We start from the raw sequence: 20,100 nt of genomic DNA on the forward strand, positions 1-20,100 counted from the left end.
ATATTGAAACTGGTTGCATTACGGGGACAAAGCAACACCTTGTGAAAAGGTTTGCTTATCTTTCTTTGGCGTCTCAGGTTTCAGGACTAATCCTGCATCCTGTAGTTGTTCCCCACAACAGAGTTAACGTGGATGGACTGACAGCACAACTGTGACATGAAAGACATAATCTACGGTGCTGCGTTGGAGTGCCAAAGGAAGACTTAAAATACCAGCAGAATGAACAACCAGGAAGTAGGTATTGTTATAATGAAGCAAGACAAACATAAATGTTATCTTTGTCAGTGTTCAGGAATACTCCAGCCAAAGGGTGCATTGACTTTTAACAGCTGTTTGTGAGACCAGTCGGTGGTAAATCTTCGCTGTGGAGCCTGATGTAGTTGGCCTATAAAAAGATAACACTCTGGACAAAGTTAATGAGCAACACAATTAACATAGCAGGTAACGAATGGAAGGAAAATAAAAGTTTACTATCTAATCTATTAGGGGACAGACACACAGGAAACAGACTTTTCCAGTCCAACCTCATCCACACAGAAGAGGATCATCCACTTTTCCAGCGGTGAAACTCTGGAGGAGGAAAACAGTGAGGAGGAAGAGGAGCAGTCATCAAGCAGACCTCCTTTCAGAGAACCTTCAGAAAAGGTGAGGTGGTGTTTTAAATGTCGTTAGTCATTCTAAATGTCAAGCAGCAGATATGTCACATTTGTTTCTCCATCTCAGCCTAGAGTTTCATTCAAGACTGTAGCTGTTCTCATTGGGAGAGTTTCACTGCTAAGTATGTTGTGTCAGATTTAAAAACATTCAAAGCATACAGATCCAATTGTGTGACTAATTTGAGTAGAATTGAGTAGATAGAAGTCTGACGAAGTTTTTCCATGTTGCTCAGCTTGTGATTTCCTTGGAGAAAGGCTGGCTGGTGCACTTGGCCTGAACACTGCCAAATATCAATATGCCATAGATCAATATAAGCACGATCACAAGGTAATGTCAAATTCAGCAGCAGTTCACCAATCATTTGTAGCCACAGACTTTTATTTCACCTCCTGTATTTCCTCTGTCTCGCTAAGAAAACAAGCCGCCAGCCCACAGATGTTCTTATGGAGGGACAGGCAGGGCTTACCCCTGGCACCCATGGGAGTCATTATGGAGCTACAGCAGAAGCAAGATGCCCTGCTGACCCTCAGGATAACACCCGCAAGAACACAATAGAAGGATACAACAACAGCAGTTATCAAGCAGACAAGCATTGTCTAAAATAAAGCTCAAAGCAGAAAAGATTGGGTGAGACGTGTGATTTAATGGGAGGCGAACATAATGCTGCTTTCAAAGTGTGGCCTGTTCAGTATGTTGACGTTCCAACATAAGCATGTGAGGAAGAGAACCCTCATCAGACAGACTGCAGAGGTCAGGGGGTGGGTGATGATGCAGTTTTACTCATTTAAATATATAGCAACTGGGATTTACAGAATGGTTTCTTAGATTAAATGTCCACGACGCTTACCGCTGTCCATCTAAAGTGTGGGAGGGGGAAAAAAATGAGAAAATTTACCGACGAGGATGGGATTCGAACCCACGCGTGCAGAGCACAATGGATTAGCAGTCCATCGCCTTAACCACTCGGCCACCTCGTCTACCGTGCCATACGAAATGATGTAATAAAATATGAATCTATACTAATACAAACACGATTACTATAGAGGTGTACATCCAGATGTTTGGACGGCTGAACTTGCTAATGCACATTAAACAGATGATCATGTTACCGTGCTAGCTGTGCTAACAAGCCATGCTAGCACAAGGAAACTGCCAGTCCTTGGACTGATGAGGTTAACTAAGCAGCGAACTGTGTGTAGGCGCCATTATTACTCTCTTCTATATGTAACGTTAAACCTGTACGTGACGTGGCGACCGCGGTATGTTTTTCCGACGTGGCTAAAGTTAAACATCCATTTGTGCGAGGCAAGCATTACCCTTCTGTGAGTTAAAGAACGGCGTTGCCCTCCATCACGTTTACCCGTGTCCCCTGTTTGGTGGTCTGCGTGCTCAACACACAAAACACAACAAATCAAGACACAACACAACTACTTTCATGTGTCTACAAGCCTGCAATGTTTCCCCTGCATCAATATGGCAAATACCAATATTTACATTTGTTAATAGCTGCTACTTTTACCAATGTAAAATATATATGTCACTACAACTGTCATATGGAAACTGTCCCGATATATGAAGATTATAATAACATATCAAAATGTATACCCCTGTGTTATAATGTCGATATGATGATTTATTTATTTATTTTTTTTTTACATTTTACAAATATACAAATATAATACAAATATTTGTATTTAATTTATATCTGCATTTTGATTAAAACACATACATTCACACTAACACACAATGTTCTTATTCATCACTTACTAATTCTACTTTCTATTTATTTTCACAATTTGATAAAGCGGTCTCAGAGTTTAGGAATCCACTGTATATAAAGTCCACATAATACTGACAGGCTTCAGGATGGATACACATTTAGAATGGAAAACTTTATCGTCTGTTCTTCAGTAAAAACAAAAAATTGTCTTAGACACGGCTTCATCACAAGTTAAAAACACACTTACAAACACAGTCACACACAACAAGAGATAGGAACATCGCAGCCTATTTTGTGCTGTTTAGGACAGTGATTGCAGAAGGGATTGATGATTTCTTGTAGTTGTGTTTCCGGGCCATTGGGGTTCTGTATCGTCTGCCTGATGGCAGCAGCATGGAGGAATGGTACAGGGGGGTGGGAAGGGTCCTCAGTGATGAGGGTGGCTTTCCTCACCACTGAGCCTGTACAGTTCAGTCAGAGGTAGTTGGGCTGTTCTGGTTATTATACTGGCCTGATTTATTATGCAGGGGAGTTTGGTTTTGGCGGTAGTAGCGAGGAAGTTTAACCAGGATGAAATTTATATAACATGTTGTATGTCCACAAGATAAGTAGACATAAACATCTCATTAATTTTGATTTATATATTGTTTGGGAGGGTTTGGGTTTGACATTTGTGGTTTATATTTTATATGCACTTATATATCATGTATGGAAATTCAATAAATGTACACATATTACATTTGTGTATGGGGAATGTTTCATTGGTTGGAAAGAGAAGCTCGCTGACACAGAACTGGGTTTTTGTGGCCATCTTGTGGTTGAATTAGGCCATTGGTAAAATAAAAGAGACCTACTTTTCACTCACTCATTCATTTTTGTTAGACTGGCAGATAATTGTAGTGGGAGCTCTCAGTCCAATTGCATTTGCATCTGTAATGCTTGACAAAAACCAGGAGAAACCCACAACCAGCACTGTGTCCAATTAAGTTTCAACTTTCTGTCTTTTCACCTTAGGTCGGTGCAGAGATGGGGACTCCAGTCGCACTTAGTTCGCACACTTCAGACTTCAGACTCGTGAATAATCATTGGGTTTGCTTTTTCTGGCGTATTAACAGTGAGGAAACGTCGACAAGTCTGACGAGCTTAATGACGCTACCTCATTTTTGTCATGCTAATAACCATATTCGGCATCGGGTGCACTCGCGCCTCGGATGACGGTAACTATGGCGACCGTCACACCTTCTGTAACGTTACCATTTGTAATTACGTTTGGATATACATTTTTCAAAAAAGATGGACGTAAAGAAGCGCAGATAGCAAAGTCTGAGGTACCAAAATTAAGGACGCTGGATCAACTTCGTGAAATTTTATCAGGCACCTGAAAACTCACTTGGATAACCTACGTTAAGTCGCATTAGCGCGCAGCTAACGTTAGCAAACATGTTTAGTTTAGCATCATCAATGTAACGTTAACTTAGTTTTCTACTAGCTCTGTAATTGAAAACTTGATTAAGAAGTTGTTTGCGTTTAGACAGAGTGGCGACACTGCCATACTCAGTTGACTCAGCTTTCTTCCGGTCTACTTCCGGGTATGCGGCCCCGTATAGTCCCACACATCATCTCCACGGCTTTGGACATCGTTCATTTGCGTTGCTGACCGTTGAGTAGCTTCTGAGGTAAGTTGATTAAATGGGTACATCTTTTGAATCGTCAACCGTATATATTTTAAAAGAGGTCCTTTATGATGCATATTATGATCATTATTTGCATATGCATAGCGTAATTATATTTTTTATCTTGGCAGAGGACCGATTGTCTGCTAGTTTGTTAGCGCCACTTTGCTAGCTGTGAAGGTATCTCTAGGGCCAGATTGATTAATTCACTTGCACTTTTTAAGTGTCTACTATTAATATTATATCAGAGGCCTTTTATGATTTATTTACTTATCTTTATTTGTATTTGTATGTATATATAAAACATTATATATAGCATCTATTCTCACCTTTTATGCTTCATGTACAGGACACAGGAAGAGGATGTCTCCACATACACACTTGTTCTTGATGTTTTCAATCATTGTGTAATAAAAAAAAAAATACAATTTAATTCATCCAAATGTAATTAGTTGTTTTTCTGTAATATGTTTGATATATAATTTCTGTATGGCTTAGTCTTAAAATTATAATTGTGTGGTCAACTCACGCCTCATCAGAAGTGGGATGGACACTAAATGCTGAATGGACTGTTGCTACTCTGCTTTCTCAATCATTATCAGACCACGGGTAAGTCAATAGGAATTACAAGCAAAATCAAGGAAATTCAATAATCCAGTTATGCAAAAAAGAGAATTTGAATCTTCTTGCATTTTGCCAACATAAACACGATGCTTTCCCTCCAAAACTTTGTAATACTTATACAGAGCTTTCAGTTGTCACCTTACCTCTCCAGATGTAAAACTGACATTTGCAAATATGGAATAATATAACAGTCAAACAAGTACTTGGATATGCGATTTTATTTATATTTGCCATGCAATGTTGCAATCACTGCTGTCTGTCCCATAGAAGAACATGACAGCGCAGCTTACATGAACTACGTGACCACCCTGTGGCGAACTGTCGCAACTCCTCTCTATCTAGGGCACTGTGTGAACTAAAGTGTGATGTTTTGCACTAATTGGAAGGATGTTAGTTACAGCATCTTTGACTGGGTGAGGTGTGACATTTTATTTTTATTATGGTCCCACTGAGCCTGCACAGTAGGGGTCAAGATATACTGCAACTGTATGTCAGTGTTGGAAGAATACAGTTTCCTTTAACGGGAAAGCTTTCAATGTGTGTTCTCTTCCTATTGCATTGCAATAGCCTGTTAAAAGTGATCATATTAAAAAAAAAAAGAAGAAAACAAGATAAAGGAGTGATAATAGTAAATGCATTGAATTTCTTAGATATAGCTGTGCAGTATTCTGAACAAACTGGATAGCAGCAGATTATAAAATGCTCATTACAACCAGAAGAGACATGAGACTTGACTTGGACTCATGACCGAAGCCTTGAGACTTGCCAAGTCTCACCCCACACGAATTTGACTTGAATTCGTGACCAAGGACTTGAGAGCTGACTTGGACTTGCAAAAAAAGACTTGTGAACATCTCTGGGTCAATGTGAAGCCCTGCACCATCATACCAGTTATTTATTTTTTGTTTTACTACTCACATTTCACAGCTCAATGATAAGTAGTAGGGACATATCAGAATTTAACGATCCTATCAGGTTTTAAAAGAAGAGAAGAAAACATGTCAGATAACACATACAGGTGGTGTAAAAAAGCAATTCTGAGTCAAAGTCCTTTAGTCACTCTTTATGGCTGGAATAAACTTCAAACACCAAAGGTCATACCTTGTCAATGTGCACACTTAAAGCAGCAGCAAATACTTGTGACAATCAGCATGATGATGGAGCGAAGGCTATTATTGTTGGGACTGGTGGCTGTGGCCACTTCATATACTGTAAGTAAATTTATTAAATATCTGTAGCAAGCATTGCCAGTTTTTAATTGAAAGTGTGATGTCTTATGTTGGTTTTGTTTTATGCAGTTACCACTTTCACCTACAGTACATGGTATGCGAAACAATTCTTTTCAACAACTACCTTCCATTGCTAAAAATTTAAAAGACCCTAAACAGTGTCTTGGTTGGTTTTACAGAGGTTTTTGAGAATGGTGAGGATCAGAATCCCATCTTGAACCTGGGTGAGTTAAAATGCCAGTGCCAGTGACTCATAACCTGCTTATCAATACAGCGATGCTGCATTTCCCAAAATACTGACAAAGTGTTTTTTTTTGCTATAGGTTCAGATGCCAACCTGTTTGAGGGGGATATTTTAGTTCCAGTGAGTTGAATTTTGATTGATTTTCTTTAATGATGTTTGAGAGAAATGCTGTAGCTTCATGGTCATTGTTCCTTTATCATCACTTGTCACTAATTTATTGACTATTGAGACTGGTGGTCTCAGGTGATAATGTTGTGAGGTCTTTACTGGCCTTGAGTAGGTTTATGAGTTAAGTCAATTAATATTTGTATACTTCTTCTGTGCTACAGGAAGGGAGGAATGCCCTAAAAGACAAACGTTTCAGATGGAAAATTCCAATCCCTTACATTCTGGGCGATGATCTTGGTGAGCTTTCAATATTAACATTTACTACGGAATCTGAACACAACATTTTTAGAATTACAGAATCTCACTGTATTGTTAAGTCTGCATATTCATCTTCTCACACATTAATTTTGACCACTTTATGGTTTTGGAGTTCGTAGTATTGACAAGAATTGGTGGGATACATGTGTGGTTCAATCATACATTCACACTTTGGTGATTGTTTCTATTACTCCACAGATCTGAATGCTAAGGGCTGTGTCCACCAGGCATTTGAAATGTATCGTCTGAAGTCTTGTATTGACTTTAAGCCTTATGAGGGAGAGAAGACATATATCAAGTTTGAAAAGAGAGGGGGGTATGCCTCTAGCTTTCCTACTTGTACATTTTGCAGTACATGATATAAACAGCTGCTACAGAATATGATACTACTTTTCTGTGTTACAGTATTTCTGTCATTTGAAATTAGCTTATGATTCAACTATAGTCAGATGTTCAAGTTCGAGTTTTCCAATGTTCCTTATTTAAGTTCTCCCCAGCCTGCATAAAAAAGTAAAATATAATTTAAAGTGAGAAGTCACTAGTTGCCAACGACCACACAAACGTCTCACAATTAACCATTTATCTCTGTTTAAGAAATTTTTGGTCTGGAACCCTTAATTTAGAATTAAAAGTCAGGATTATTTAACCTCTGCATTTTTTAATTTCGACCATTCCTGTTTTTTAATCTCTCCACTGTGAGCCATCACACTTCTTGCAAATGCAGCTAAATCACTGGAATGTGTCTTGAACTTTATAATTTCCTGACTTCCGTTCTTTTTGTCACAGGTGTTTCTCAAGCGTTGGTGACCAGCAGACTGGTCAGATTCTCTCTTTGGGCTCAGGTTGTGACCACAAGGCAGTGATTGAGCATGAACTGCTCCATGCTTTGGGATTTTACCATGAACAGTCCCGCACAGACAGGGATGACTATGTTGACATTTGGTTAGATCAGGTTTCGCCAGGTATGTCTACCATCATCACAGTTGCTCATTGTCTTTCTTTTGTCATTCATGTTCCATAAAAACAATATTTTCTCTGAAGAAATGCTATAGAAATTAAATTTGCCCTATTCAAAAAGACAACAATGTACAATTCCCTGCAGGACTTGAACACAATTTCAACAAATACAATGACGACTTCATCACTGACCAAAACACGGCTTACGACTATGAGTCCGTCATGCATTACAGACCTTTCTCATTCAATAAGAACGAATCCATTCCCACCATCACCACCAAAATCCCAGAGTTCTACAACATAATTGGACAGTACCTTGACTTCAGCAAGATGGACACCCTGAGGCTCAACCGCATGTACAACTGCTGTACGTATATGATGACATAGTGGATTTCCTCAAGGAGTTTTTGATTGTAATATTGTAAAGCAGAAATATCAGTCTTTTATGAGTTGGATTCAGATCTGTGCAAAATGAGCTCCAAGCTTTGAATATTTCAAATCCTCATCATCTTCCACCCTAGCTGGGCCTCTTACTCTGCTGGACCAGTGTGCTTTTGAGTATGCCAGCATCTGTGGGATGATCCAGGCCTCCTCTGATGATGCTGACTGGGTTCGTACCAAGAGCAGTGTTGGTTCAGAGGATCACACGCTTCTGGGGCAATGCCGAGGTCAGAGTCACATGATCTTTCAAAATCCCAAGTCAACTCACAAATTAGCCTGCATGCTTTAACAGCTGGTTTCATTTTGCCTGATGTGTCTAGATGCGGGCTACTTTATGCACTTCAGCACAATGACTGGGAATCCACAGGAGTCTGCTCTGTTGGAATCTCGAACCCTTTACCCAAAGAGGAAGCTTCAGTGTCTGCAGTTCTTCTACAAGATGACGGGAAGCCCCGAAGACAGGCTGGTTATCTGGGTCAAACAGGATGATGGCACAGGCACGGTTCGGAGAATGAAGAAAATACAAACTTTTTATGGTATTTAACTAATATTTTATACATGTTTATGGAAGAAACTGAATTTGTTACGAATTTCCCAGAAGCTGCTGGAGATTTGTATCTAAATGCCTTAAGAAAGAGCTGTGTATTAGTTCTTCCATGCTACATTAAGATAAGATACAATAATCATCATGTGGCTGTAATTTCATAAGTAGCATACATGAACAAAAATGTACATGTGACAGAATTGTGACCGTTTCTCGGCAGCTCCAACAATTTCCTATTTCCGGGCAACCTTGTTCAATGCCAGCTTTCCCTATATGCTTACAGTCTTTCTGCTAGGCTAAAATAATCTCTTACTAGTTATAGATAGAGCTTTTGTGGACAAGCAGAAGCTCTATTTTTGAAAATGTGCCTTTATTCCCCTACAGTTAGTAATGCGACAAGGCCAAGGACTAATCTGTGCACTTCAGTGCCTCACAAATGCTTTTCTTAATGTGCAAATACTACCATATATCCTGTCTTTGTCTCTGTTACCCAGCTGATTCTGACCACACGTGGAAGATCGCCCATGTCCCAATGAATGTAGGAATAAAATTCCGCTACGGTTTCCAAGCTGTGCGCGGTGACCCCACTGGTTCCACCGGTGGCATCTACATTGATGACATCAGCCTGACTGAGACACGCTGCCCCAATGCTGTGTGGAGGATACAGAACTTCTCAAAGATCATGGAAACAGCTGACCCAGAGACAGTTATCGAAAGCCCTCGCTTCTACAGCCCTGAGGGCTATGCTTATGGCGTTCGTGTAATCCCTTTGTCATCTTACACTGACTACACAGGAAACTACACTGGGCTGTACTTCCACCTGGCCAGTGGGGAGAATGACATGGTGATGCAGTGGCCAGCAATAAACAGACAGGCCACCTTGGTGGTGATGGACCAAGACCCAGATATCAAGCTGAGGATGTCCACTGCTCGCAGCCTCACTACCGATATGTCGAAGAGTAAGTTTTCCTCATCTCCGTAGGGATTAAGACAAAAGGAAGCCACCCCGGTAACATCAAAAGTTTGCTTCTCAGATTAAGCATGTAATCTTGCTTTCAGGCTGCAAAAGTATTTATTGATTAGTGTTACACAAGGAAGTTTCATACCAAGTGTTTTATTATAAAAGTCTAAAAAAAGATATATATATATATATATATATGACTGAGTTTCTTGGGTATTGAAGGAACCAAGTATTTTAGTTCAGGTCTTGGACAAAACCTGGGGATATATCTTATTTCTTCCTGTCGACAAGTGGTTCCCACTGATGATCTAAATTTTTAACAAAAACACTTTTCTTCTTTAGTGCCATTGTTTGGTACCATTATCAGACTCATCTTTCATTCACTGGTGTGAAACCTCCTCAAGAACCTAAAATAATAAATAAATAATAATAAATAAAATAAAAATAAATTATTTTTTTTGTATTTGTGTGCTGTAGCTCCAGATGGAAAGCTGTTTTGGGACAATCCCTCCAAGGTGGGAAATTATGACCCTTCTTGTGATTGCTACAGAGGTAGCTCAAAGGGCTGGAGGAATTTTATCAAGCACTTTGACCTCCGGCGACGTAATTATCTTAAAAATGATGACCTCATCATTTTCATCGACTTTGAAGGTTTGTGATCACTCTTCAATATTTGCATGTGAAATGACACACGTTCTGTGTCAGTTATTACCCTAATTGCTTTTGCAAGGACACACGTAAGGACTTAGACTTGATCTTTGTCCACAGACATCACATCACTGATCAAAACAGAAGTTCCTGTTAATCCAAAGGAGTAAGTATCATGGTAACTTTAATGTCATGAGGAAGTGGAGGTAAGACATTAGACACCTTCGAGAATTATATCCCATTTGTATGTACTCATAGTAATGACAATCACCTTTTCCAGCATAGCTAATGCAGCAGAGTGAGAAGGAAAACCTGTGAAGATCAAGAGAAAATCGAAGATTGATCACAATACACAGAACATCAAAACTGTAAAAACATTGAAGTCATATTTGGTAATAATAATCTGCATGTAAAAGTCCAAATATGTGTGTACAAGCTTTTTAAATGTGTTATTCTAACAACCTAATTCTTTCTTGTTGAACTCTTGTTTAAATAAAACCAAACTAAGGGCAAGCTGGCAATGTGTTTCCTTTGTTTTGTGGTGCATTAATGAACAAACCAAAGACCATTGTATCCATGACAATAGAGGGATGATGCAGTGTGTTGCCATAAAAAAAAACATCAGCGTTTGTTCAAATAAGTAGGTGGAGGAACAAGAGTAATCTGCAGTGTTGGTATTAATGATTATCTCCATAAGAAGAGAAGTTTTGTTAATTTTGGTCATGATTCATTGACTGTGGATCTTCTACAACCACTATTTGCAAGTCTAGATTCCTTCCAGAATATTTCCAATTAGGGAGTCAGGAGTTATTCAGTGCTGCCATTTGCATTAGCTAAGACTAAGAACTCACTCTGAATGAAGATGGATGCAGCCTCTGTGGCCAACGACAAGTTTCTGAACTCCCAGCATGCTACACCTATGTTTTTTTTTGTTGTTGTTTTTTTCTACACTCTGCTTTATTATCAGATTGAAACTTAATTCTTGGATCAATTCAAACATGTTTGATAAATTTCATGATTTTATTGTGAAATTAGTCTGTGACTATAAATACCTACCATGGCCCTGAGAGCTAGGTGCACTGAAGCTTAACAAAAATCTATACTAATGGGCAAAAAAAATGTTTTTTTTTTTTCAACTAGACAACATAATACACAAACCGAGCTTTGGCATTGGAGTTAATTTTTGGTTTATATGTCACAAGGAAGACGTGACTCTGATGTTGCAGTTGATTTTGCTTTGTCGGACCATGTTGTGTTATTCTGATCTTTAGGTCTCTGTGGTGGAAGTGATTTGAATGATATGACATAATTAATCACCAATCTGATGTTATAATGTGAAAACTGCTTGGAATGTAAACAGCTCTATAGTCTTTGGAGGGAACTTTTTCAAGTTTGAGCAAACAAAACAATCCGTTTTAAAATCTTGCAGTCCAAACTTACGGAGCATTATAACAAAAACTAGAAAAATTCCTTGGCAGAAATTTCGAGAGTGACTCGGGGTGTGTGCTGTCGGGACTTTGACTTGGCGCAATTCCAGAAGCGCGTGTGCCTGTTTTATGTTTGTTTATGTCTCTTCTTCTGTTGCCGTGTGTAAATTTGTGCGTCAGTGGTTGTTTGTATATTTGTGCGTGTGAGCCACTGTCTCTGTGTGTCTCTCAGTATACGTGTGTGTTTGTGTCTGTGTATGTCTGTATGTACTTATGTATAGGGTCTTTGTCTGTATATTTGTGTCTCTGCATGTGCCTGGCTGTGTTTTTGTGTGCCCGTCTATCTATCTATATGTGTGTTTTTGTGTAGGCATGCATATGCGTGTCTATATGTATTTGTGTGTGTGTGTGTGTGTGTGTGTGTGTCCTGCAGTCTAACACAAATGTCTGCGGCAGCGGTTGTTCAGCTGCTCTCCTATCAGAGGAGTCTGATGACATCACTGACTGCAGCTGTGTGTCTGAGCTTGGATTGCGTCATCCTTCTCACAGAGCCCATTAGAAAACAGGTTCATTTCTGTCGGCGAGCCTCTCACTCTGAGACAATTTGTGACAAAACGGTAACGCCTATCAGAAAACCGAGCAGACGCTGAGCGCCACAACAGGTGTCTGAAGCTGTGTGTGTATTTTGGCGTTTGTAGGATGTAAAATGTGGACAGGGGAGCGAGTTAAAAACACATGAAAATGTGAACTCCTCTCCTTCCGGCCAGAGAAAAATACATGGGGAGTAATAGGAGAGAGGAGGGGTGAGCATGTCCTTTAGAGGGGCACAGTTCAAATGTGGTTTGTCCGACAGTTAAAGTAAAGACATTTTTCAAGAGAGAACAAGAATCTCTGCTACTTTGGAGAAAATGAGGCGCGTACCTTAAACTATGTGGCTGTGAGGGCGATTTAAAAATACATTTTTAGAGAATCTTCAGCTCACTCACGCACTCTAACTTAAGTGTCCTCCACTCTAAGCCACCAACGTTCCGTGCAATACACACACATGGGAAACAGCAGAAATGAGGTGAGACGAACATCACGCTTGAACAATCGCTGTTCGAAAAGTATAACAGATATGAGAAAGATGAAAACACCACTTGAAAGACAACAAGTCTTCCTCCGTTTTGATGGTAAAATGGACTCTGTAGCTGGACGTATGCCAAAGTATCAGGTTTGAAAAAGGTGAAGATTTTCACCGTCTCTCATAGGAAATGAATGGAGTTTTTTTGTTTGTTTGTTTGTTTTTGGCCACGTTTTCGCCGTTTACGGCGCCAAAAAATCGTATTCTACCCTGAAATCGGATCCCAAATAGGCCCCCGATGATGGGCTTTGGTCCGGGGGGCTAAATTCAAAGCCCTCCGACGAGAAGCGAATCGAAATTCTTACGGAAGGAATAATAAAAACTATAAATAAATAAAAAAAATATAAATAATAAAAAGAATAATAAACGCGCAGGATAACAATAGTGACTCTGTTCGGAGCCCGAGTCACTAATTATCACTTAGGAATGGAAGGAACTAGAAGTCAGGAACTCTCAGCTGATTTTGATTAAAGTTTAATCACTGCTTTTGAAATCTGAATCTCGCAAGTCCCTGAGCTTTATTCAAGTGCGATAATGATTTGTTTTGTGGACCTTTAAATCAACTAAATCTGCTGTTGAGACATCTTATACATAATAGTGCCATATTTTAAAGATAAGAACAATGAAATGGAGATTCTTATCAGGTGTGGATTGAACTGTCAGCACTCTCATAAAATATTTACTCTGTAGCCAAGAAAAATCTTCACGGCCTGATCCCGCACAATCACATGGCTCACAGATCAAACCCATAAATAGCATTACCTCCTTTATTGTGTTATTTTATTAACAAGATTGTGACTCTGTTGCCAGCTCTGTACAGGATGCTGTGATTGCCCATTTAAGTCTGAAGACACATGTGAAATGTTTGTTACTTATTAAACCTTAGACCTGATCAAAGTTCCTCTGCAGCCTCTGTCTTCACAGGCATCAGGTAAACCTGCTGCTCTTTGAACAACGCGATGGGCCTGAAGAAGATTGCTGTGCTTGTTGGACTCTTTGCAACGCTGACGGTATAGAGTTTTTTGATCTAATAGAAAAAAATCTAAATTATATCTGAGGATGGTTTAAATTCAGAACTGTCTTCTTTTGTGCCAGGTGCAAGCTCTTCCAACGTTTTCTGGTTGGTTCCTGTTCACTTCATCATAACATCAGCTCTTTGTGTTATACTTTAGCTTTAAAAACCACAACAAAATGAATAAATAAATACATTGCATCCTCCAGGTGATGATGCAGACGCGGGTGAACTGAGGGAAGATATACCTGAGATCAATAGAGGTATAAAATAAATGCTTGTGTGTGATCATGGGTCTTGTTGACTGGACTTCATACATTCATAATTGCTGATAGTTATTTCCCACATTTTCAGAGTTAACACACCTGTTTGAGGGAGACATTGCTGGTAATGTAAGTATAGACCCAGGGAGGAGATTCCATTAATCAAAAGCAGAGGAATAATACGCTTCCCTGAGTTTTTCTCGTGTCTTGCAGCCCAGCAGAAATGCAATCCTCGATGAGACAAGAAGATGGAAGTTTCCTATCCCCTACATTTTGACTGATTCTTTAGGTAAGCTGTGCACAACACGTCAAATAAGATGAAACGTGACAAATGCATAAAACACATACCGATTGAGAAATTTGTTTTTGCTACTTCAGATCTGAACGCTAAAGGAGTGATCCTCCAGGCTTTTGAGGAGTACCGTTTGAGATCTTGTGTGGACTTCAAGCCATACGAGGGAGAAAGCAGCTACATCTCCTTCGCAAAGTTCAATGGGTGAGCTGCAGTGAACCTGAGTCCCTGGGTTGTTGCGTAATTTTATGGGCCTGTAATGTCAAGTCATCAAATTTAAGGAATTACAGATTAGGAACTTCTATAATAGTGCCTGAGATTTATGGAAAAATCTTTCAATTTTATCCCCTCAGATGCTGGTCGTATGTGGGAGATGATAAAGTAGGCCAGAATGTGTCCATTGGGGCTCGGTGCGACACGAAGGCCATTGTGGAGCACGAGGTCCTCCACGCTCTGGGCTTTTACCACGAACAGTCTCGGTCAGACAGAGATGACTATGTCAAGATCTGGTGGGATCAGATTGAAGAAGGTGGGTCAAAAAAATATTTAATTGTTTTAGGCACACCAATCTACTCAGGCCTGCAGAACCCAGCTAGCCTAAGAAAATTATCAATAAACCAAAATAAAAGTGTTTTATTATGAAACATAAGGAAATATTTTTTCCCCATTCATGGTTCTGAAATTAACACTATATAGTTTTTTTTAATCATTTATTTTGGACTTTTCTTTTGTATCACCCAGGCTGAAGCTGTCCTGTTGTCATAAGTAAACTAAATTTATGTAAATATTATGTATATATTAATGTAAATGAGGGTGGGGTGTTATTTTAAAGTCTGATCAATTTGAACAAAGAATTAATGAAACATATCTGAACAAAAAGAGGTTAGCTCTGCTAGCAGCAGGGCACTCACATTGTATTTTATTTTTTGTTTCAAACGCTTACGCCATGTTAAGGTTAAGCCTTATAATGGTCCAAAGAAAAAAAAAGAACATCAATTAAAAATGTGACAGATAAGGAAATATCACAGATTGTGGCACATTCTAAGTTTGCTGGTTTAGTCTGATGGCGATCATTTGAACTGGAGAGTGATTATTTTTCGCTCTGTCACAGGGAAGCAGCACAATTTCAATAAATATGAAGACGACTTTGTTACTGATTTGAACACGCCATATGATTACGAGTCCATCATGCACTACAGGCCGCTATCTTTCAACAAGAACGAGAGCATCCCCACCATCACCACCACCATACCATATTTTAATGACATCATTGGACAGCGGATGGACTTCAGCGCTGTTGACATCACCAGGCTCAACCGCATGTACGACTGTGGTGAGTATCTTGATATGTGGAGACTATGTCAAATATTCCATCTGAGTTAGTGCTGCACTAATCAGATTGTACTGCTAGATTGATTTGAATCTGTCTGCAGATGAGAAATGTGTCACTTGCAGCCACAAAGTCCAAGAAAGACCATCTAACTTTACTTAACATAATCTAGCCGCTCCAAAGCCAGGTATTGCTTTCAGCAGCTGGCAGATATGGAAAAACGCTGGACAAGCATTGCTCTGGTAGTCAAAAATGAAAATGTCTACACTGGAAGCGGCAATGAGTCACATTATGTACACTGAGACCTGACCACCTTGTATTTGCATTTAAGCAAATGTCTGGCATTTGTAAACATACAAACTGTATTCAGTGCTGCATGAACAGCTGCATTAAACAAAACAGTTCTCACTCATGCTGTTGCTGACCATGCATGTAATGTGTAATGTGAAAGTATATGGACCTTATGGATTGTCTGTAGATCATATTTTATGGGCAGACAGTGTGTTGAGCTTTGTGGCTCAAATGTTGATAACTGTCCTCTTGCAGCCAACACACACACACTCCTGGACCAGTGCTCCTTTGAGCAGATCAACATCTGCGGGATGATCCAGAATGAGAACGACAACGCAGACTGGGTGCAGATGTTGAGCACTCCAGATGACACTGACCACACCCTGGGGGGGCGCTGCAGAGGTACAGAGCACATTTTCTGGGTCATAAACCAGGCTATAGCATATGTAACTCAGAGTGTGAAATGAGTCCACAGGGGATAACACAGATTAAAACAATGTGACAGAACAGTACGAATCTGAACCCAAATGGACGGCTCGCGAGACAAAGTAGTAAATTAATGGATGTTTATTTACAAAGCTCAACTCTAAATCAGGGCAGGGTGTCCAGGGTGTACACCGAGTTGCTGGAGACAATCCCAAGGGCAGGGTAAACCCTGGACAGCTCACCAGTCCAACACACAAAGACAGACAGAGACCAACAACCACTCACACTCAGAGCTACGGACATTTTAGAGTCACTAATTAACCCAAATATGAAATCTTTGGACGGTGGGAGGAAACCCACGGGGGAGAATGTGCTAAGTCCTTACAGAAAGGCCCCAGGCCGGGAACTGAACCCATAACCTTCTTGTTGTGGGGGACCAGCGCTAACCACTATGCCGCCATGCTGCCCGTGTTATTGTACAGTTTTTGTTAATTTGCACTGAAATCCACAAGCAACAGCAAAAACAAAATTATGTTCTGTATTTGATTACATATGTACTATATATATATAGTCTCATTTAGTGCCTTGCTAGGATTTTAATGAAAATCCTGTTCAGGTTGCAATTCACTGAAAGCTGAAAGGTCGGGAAAGGGCTCATTGAATGCTTTGATTTCTCCAGATTCTGGCTACTTCATGAAGTTCGACACATCTTCTGGTGTAGTCGGCAGCAGTGCCTTGCTGGAGTCACGTATCCTCTACCCCAAGAGAGATGAACAGTGCCTTCAGTTTTTCTACAAAATGAGCGGAACAGCTGGAGACAAACTGGTGATATGGATCAGGACTGATGACGGCACAGGGACTGTGCGCAGTGTCAGCAAAATTCACACCATCACTGGTATTTTCTTTAATTCATAAGTCAACCCTTCGATACACTCTTGCACTGTCTGCTGGAGAGAAGCCTACTTTAGATTTTTTTCCTAAAGGTCCCATATTTTATAAAGTGAGGTTTACATATGGTCTTTGATGATAAATCAGGCCCAAGGTTTACATTAATACAACAAAGCAGTCACTGCCCTCATCCATGCCCTCAAATGTGCAGGAGTGTTTACCTGGGATGCTCTTTTATATTCTCAGAGAGAGATCAACACCTCCAGTAAAGTGAAATACAGGATCTTTAAATAATGTTGTAGTAATTGGGTTCATTTCATAGTGGTAAGACTCATTTTAAACACAAACTGTAGGCAACTAAATCACTTGCCTTTTTGTCTGTCAGGTGATGGAGATGATGCCTGGAAAATAGCCCATGTGACTCTCAAGGTGACAAAGAAGTTCCGCTATTTCTTCCAAGGGATCAGAGGATCAAACAGCTCCTCGGGAGCTATCTTAATCGATGACATCACTCTGACGGAGACTAGTTGCCCCAGTGCTGTCTGGCAAATCCACAATTTCACCGGCCTCCTTGCCACCACCCCTGTTGGCCGTCCAGTGAAAAGCAAGTGCTTCTACAGCTCAGAGGGCTACTCATTTGGTATCAGTGTTTACCCAAGTGGAAGAGATGCTGGCTACCCAGACTATGTCGGCATGGCTTTGCACCTCTGTAGTGGGGAAAATGATGCAGTGATGCAATGGCCTGCCACGAACAGGCAGGCCACCGTTGTTGCCATGGACCAGGATCCTGATGTGAAGCTGCGGATGTCATCTACAAGAAGCTTCACCACAGGTAGGTCGCTGACAAAAAAGAAAGTTAATGTGCATTTTGTCTATTGTTTATTTCATGCCTTTAGTATTAGATAGAACAGTGTAAAGAGCAAGGAAAGGGGAAGCAAATTATGAATTGTGCCTGCCACAGTGAACGATGACATATGGATATTGTGTCGTGCATATTTTGTGTCTGTGCCCCCCCTCAGACACTAATGCCCGCTGGAACAAGCCAACACCGACTTCTGGAGCGGAGTGGGATGAAAGCTGCAAGTGCCTCCGTGGGCAAGACTATGGCTGGAGCACATTCTTGTCTCACAAACATCTGCACAGATGGAACTTGCTAAAGAGCAATGATTTCATCATCACTGCCGAATTCAATGGTGAAGCATCAGCCCCTTCAAACTCATACTGTATAATTCATATTACTCAAAGATCTGAATCATTTTTTTCTATACTAAAATCTTGTTTTTAGATTTGACCCACCTGGTCAAAAGTGAGGTGCATGTCAAACCAGCTGCACCAGTTGAGAACTTTGTCGCAGAGGAGAAGCCAGTGGGTGGGGCGGAAAATGGGCCGGAAGCTCTAAAACGCAGAGAGCGACGCGCTGCCAACCCCTGTCATCCCAACCCCTGTCTTAATGGAGGAGTGTGTGTCGAGGTCGAAGGGAAAGCCTCATGCAGGTTTGTGTTTTTAGAAGAGATAACCAGAAAATGATAATTTGAAGATTGTTTATTTTGTGAAATGTGCATAGAGAGAATTGAGTATTGTCTCTTGGAGAAGGTTCAGGCCAAATTTAGACACAGGCTTATGTTGAGAGTTGGCAAACACACACACACACACACACACATTCTGTTTATATTGTGTCCATTTTATAAAATACACATTGTCACTTCCTTAGCAGGAGCTAAATAAGAAGCTGAAGTAATCTATTACTTCAGAGTAAATCTAACTTCTGCCCTATTTTTTTTTTATTCTACAACCTTTAAAGAATTTTCTGATATTTTGAGGAAGATGTAGATTTTCCTTTTTGCTAAGCGCTAGCTTGTTGTCTATGCATTAAATGGAACATTAGGATGGCCGTGGCAGAGCAGCTCACTAAGACACAGCATTCATACATCTTAGTCTGTCACTAGTCACAAGATATCATATCAGCCTGTGTCTTCATTACTCTATTTGGCCTCATGATGTCATTATTTCACGCTGACTTTACCTCTAAACTGACCAAAGATAGAAAAGAAAAATAGAATAGTTCCTGAAAATGTGAGCCCGCAGTAGCCCATACTTACATTTTAGCTTAAAAAGGGTCAGTGAAGAAGACAAAAAAAAAAGAGGATGCGATCACTGACAAATTGGAGCATCTTGGATGTTTTAGATATCGGCAGACTGGAACTGCAACAGAACAGGCACTTACTGTACCTTGCCAAAGATTTGTGCTGTGTGGTGGAATTGATCCTAACATCCTCAGAGGATGACAAATATTGTAGCAGCACAAGTCCGCAGAGCTGAAAAATGCTTTTTGGACATCATGCTGTCGGACAGGAGAAAACTGGTAGTTCAGTTCCTCAGTTTCTTTTTTGTTTCTAAGACGCTTGAACTCCACCATTAATGTAAAATCTTTTAAACATATCAACTGTTTCAGATCAACTAAATCTTTCACCCATTATTGTGCTCATTCTAGCTTTATTGTCCAAAGATAGAAAGTAGTATCAATATTTCAAAATAGAAAAACAATCCTCCAAATTTCTATGCCTTTAAACTTCTATAGGGTAGGATTTCAGGCAAACCTCCTGCCTTCCAGCTGAGCGATGAAAAGTGTGGAATGTGTGAGCACCATTCTTCTTGCATTGTGTAATTATTTTCCGTAATTTGTCTGCATTTGTCTTTTCAGGTGTGCAACAACCCAGACCAGCTACTACAATGGTAAAAATTGTGAGAAGCTGAACCTGGACAGAGGAATTCTGGGAGCTCTGATTGGTGGCGCTGCTGGGATGGTTGTTCTGACACTGGCCATCTTCACCGTCATAAGGAGAGCTTAGTAAAACTGTGTTCAGCAAGCCTGGGCCAAACCTCGAGGGCTGTATGCTAATATGTCCTGGGTGAATCTCATGTAC

The 20,100-nt window shown here is 40.2% G+C and overlaps 3 protein-coding genes and 1 non-coding gene across 4 annotated transcripts; 3 read left to right on the top strand and 1 right to left on the bottom strand.

The window, feature by feature from the left end:
* The first annotated feature begins 11 nt into the window (after window positions 1-11).
* On the top strand, window positions 12-1,262 carry LOC115037658 (protein FAM177A1-like). Its single transcript, XM_029496336.1, has 5 exons — window positions 12-234; window positions 487-645; window positions 724-778; window positions 890-984; window positions 1,071-1,262. Exons 1-5 carry the CDS (start codon window positions 220-222, stop codon window positions 1,260-1,262), a joined length of 516 nt encoding a protein of 171 aa, XP_029352196.1. The 5' UTR covers window positions 12-219.
* A 290-nt stretch (window positions 1,263-1,552) lies between these two features.
* Window positions 1,553-1,634, bottom strand: trnas-gcu (transfer RNA serine (anticodon GCU)). The gene has a single exon. It is a non-coding gene; the product is annotated as a tRNA-Ser (tRNA).
* Window positions 1,635-5,825: 4,191 nt separating this feature from the next.
* mep1a.1 (meprin A, alpha (PABA peptide hydrolase), tandem duplicate 1) lies at window positions 5,826-10,294 on the top strand. Its single transcript, XM_029496331.1, has 13 exons — window positions 5,826-5,885; window positions 5,973-5,997; window positions 6,083-6,127; window positions 6,227-6,267; window positions 6,477-6,552; window positions 6,772-6,889; window positions 7,360-7,535; window positions 7,676-7,897; window positions 8,052-8,198; window positions 8,292-8,507; window positions 9,010-9,474; window positions 9,954-10,127; window positions 10,245-10,294. Exons 1-13 carry the CDS (start codon window positions 5,826-5,828, stop codon window positions 10,292-10,294), a joined length of 1,815 nt encoding a protein of 604 aa, XP_029352191.1.
* Window positions 10,295-13,621: 3,327 nt separating this feature from the next.
* On the top strand, window positions 13,622-20,025 carry mep1a.2 (meprin A, alpha (PABA peptide hydrolase), tandem duplicate 2; the record flags this gene model as incomplete). Its single annotated transcript, XM_029497123.1, has 14 exons — window positions 13,622-13,684; window positions 13,770-13,794; window positions 13,896-13,949; window positions 14,041-14,078; window positions 14,163-14,238; window positions 14,328-14,445; window positions 14,595-14,770; window positions 15,353-15,574; window positions 16,118-16,264; window positions 16,968-17,183; window positions 17,562-18,008; window positions 18,196-18,369; window positions 18,462-18,669; window positions 19,878-20,025. Coding segments are annotated over 14 exons (2,112 nt in total), but the record flags the coding sequence as incomplete, so codon positions are not given.
* Between the last annotated feature and the right edge of the window lie 75 nt (window positions 20,026-20,100).

Source organism: Echeneis naucrates, chromosome 24 (assembly GCF_900963305.1).
Source record: "Echeneis naucrates chromosome 24, fEcheNa1.1, whole genome shotgun sequence".
Classification (NCBI taxonomy): Eukaryota; Metazoa; Chordata; class Actinopteri; order Carangiformes; family Echeneidae; genus Echeneis; species Echeneis naucrates.

Bases quoted from the DNA above. Each gene is read 5' to 3' on its own strand.
- LOC115037658 (XM_029496336.1), top strand. The intron at 646-723 runs GTGAGGTGGTGT...TCTCCATCTCAG, and splicing joins TCAGAGAACCTTCAGAAAAG to CCTAGAGTTTCATTCAAGAC. The intron at 779-889 runs GTATGTTGTGTC...CATGTTGCTCAG, and splicing joins TGGGAGAGTTTCACTGCTAA to CTTGTGATTTCCTTGGAGAA.
- mep1a.1 (XM_029496331.1), top strand. From the start codon at position 5,826: ATGATGATGGAGCGAAGGCTATTATTGTTGGGACTGGTGGCTGTGGCC. The intron at 6,128-6,226 runs GTGAGTTAAAAT...TTTTTGCTATAG, and splicing joins GAATCCCATCTTGAACCTGG to GTTCAGATGCCAACCTGTTT. The intron at 6,890-7,359 runs GTATGCCTCTAG...TTTTTGTCACAG, and splicing joins AAGTTTGAAAAGAGAGGGGG to GTGTTTCTCAAGCGTTGGTG.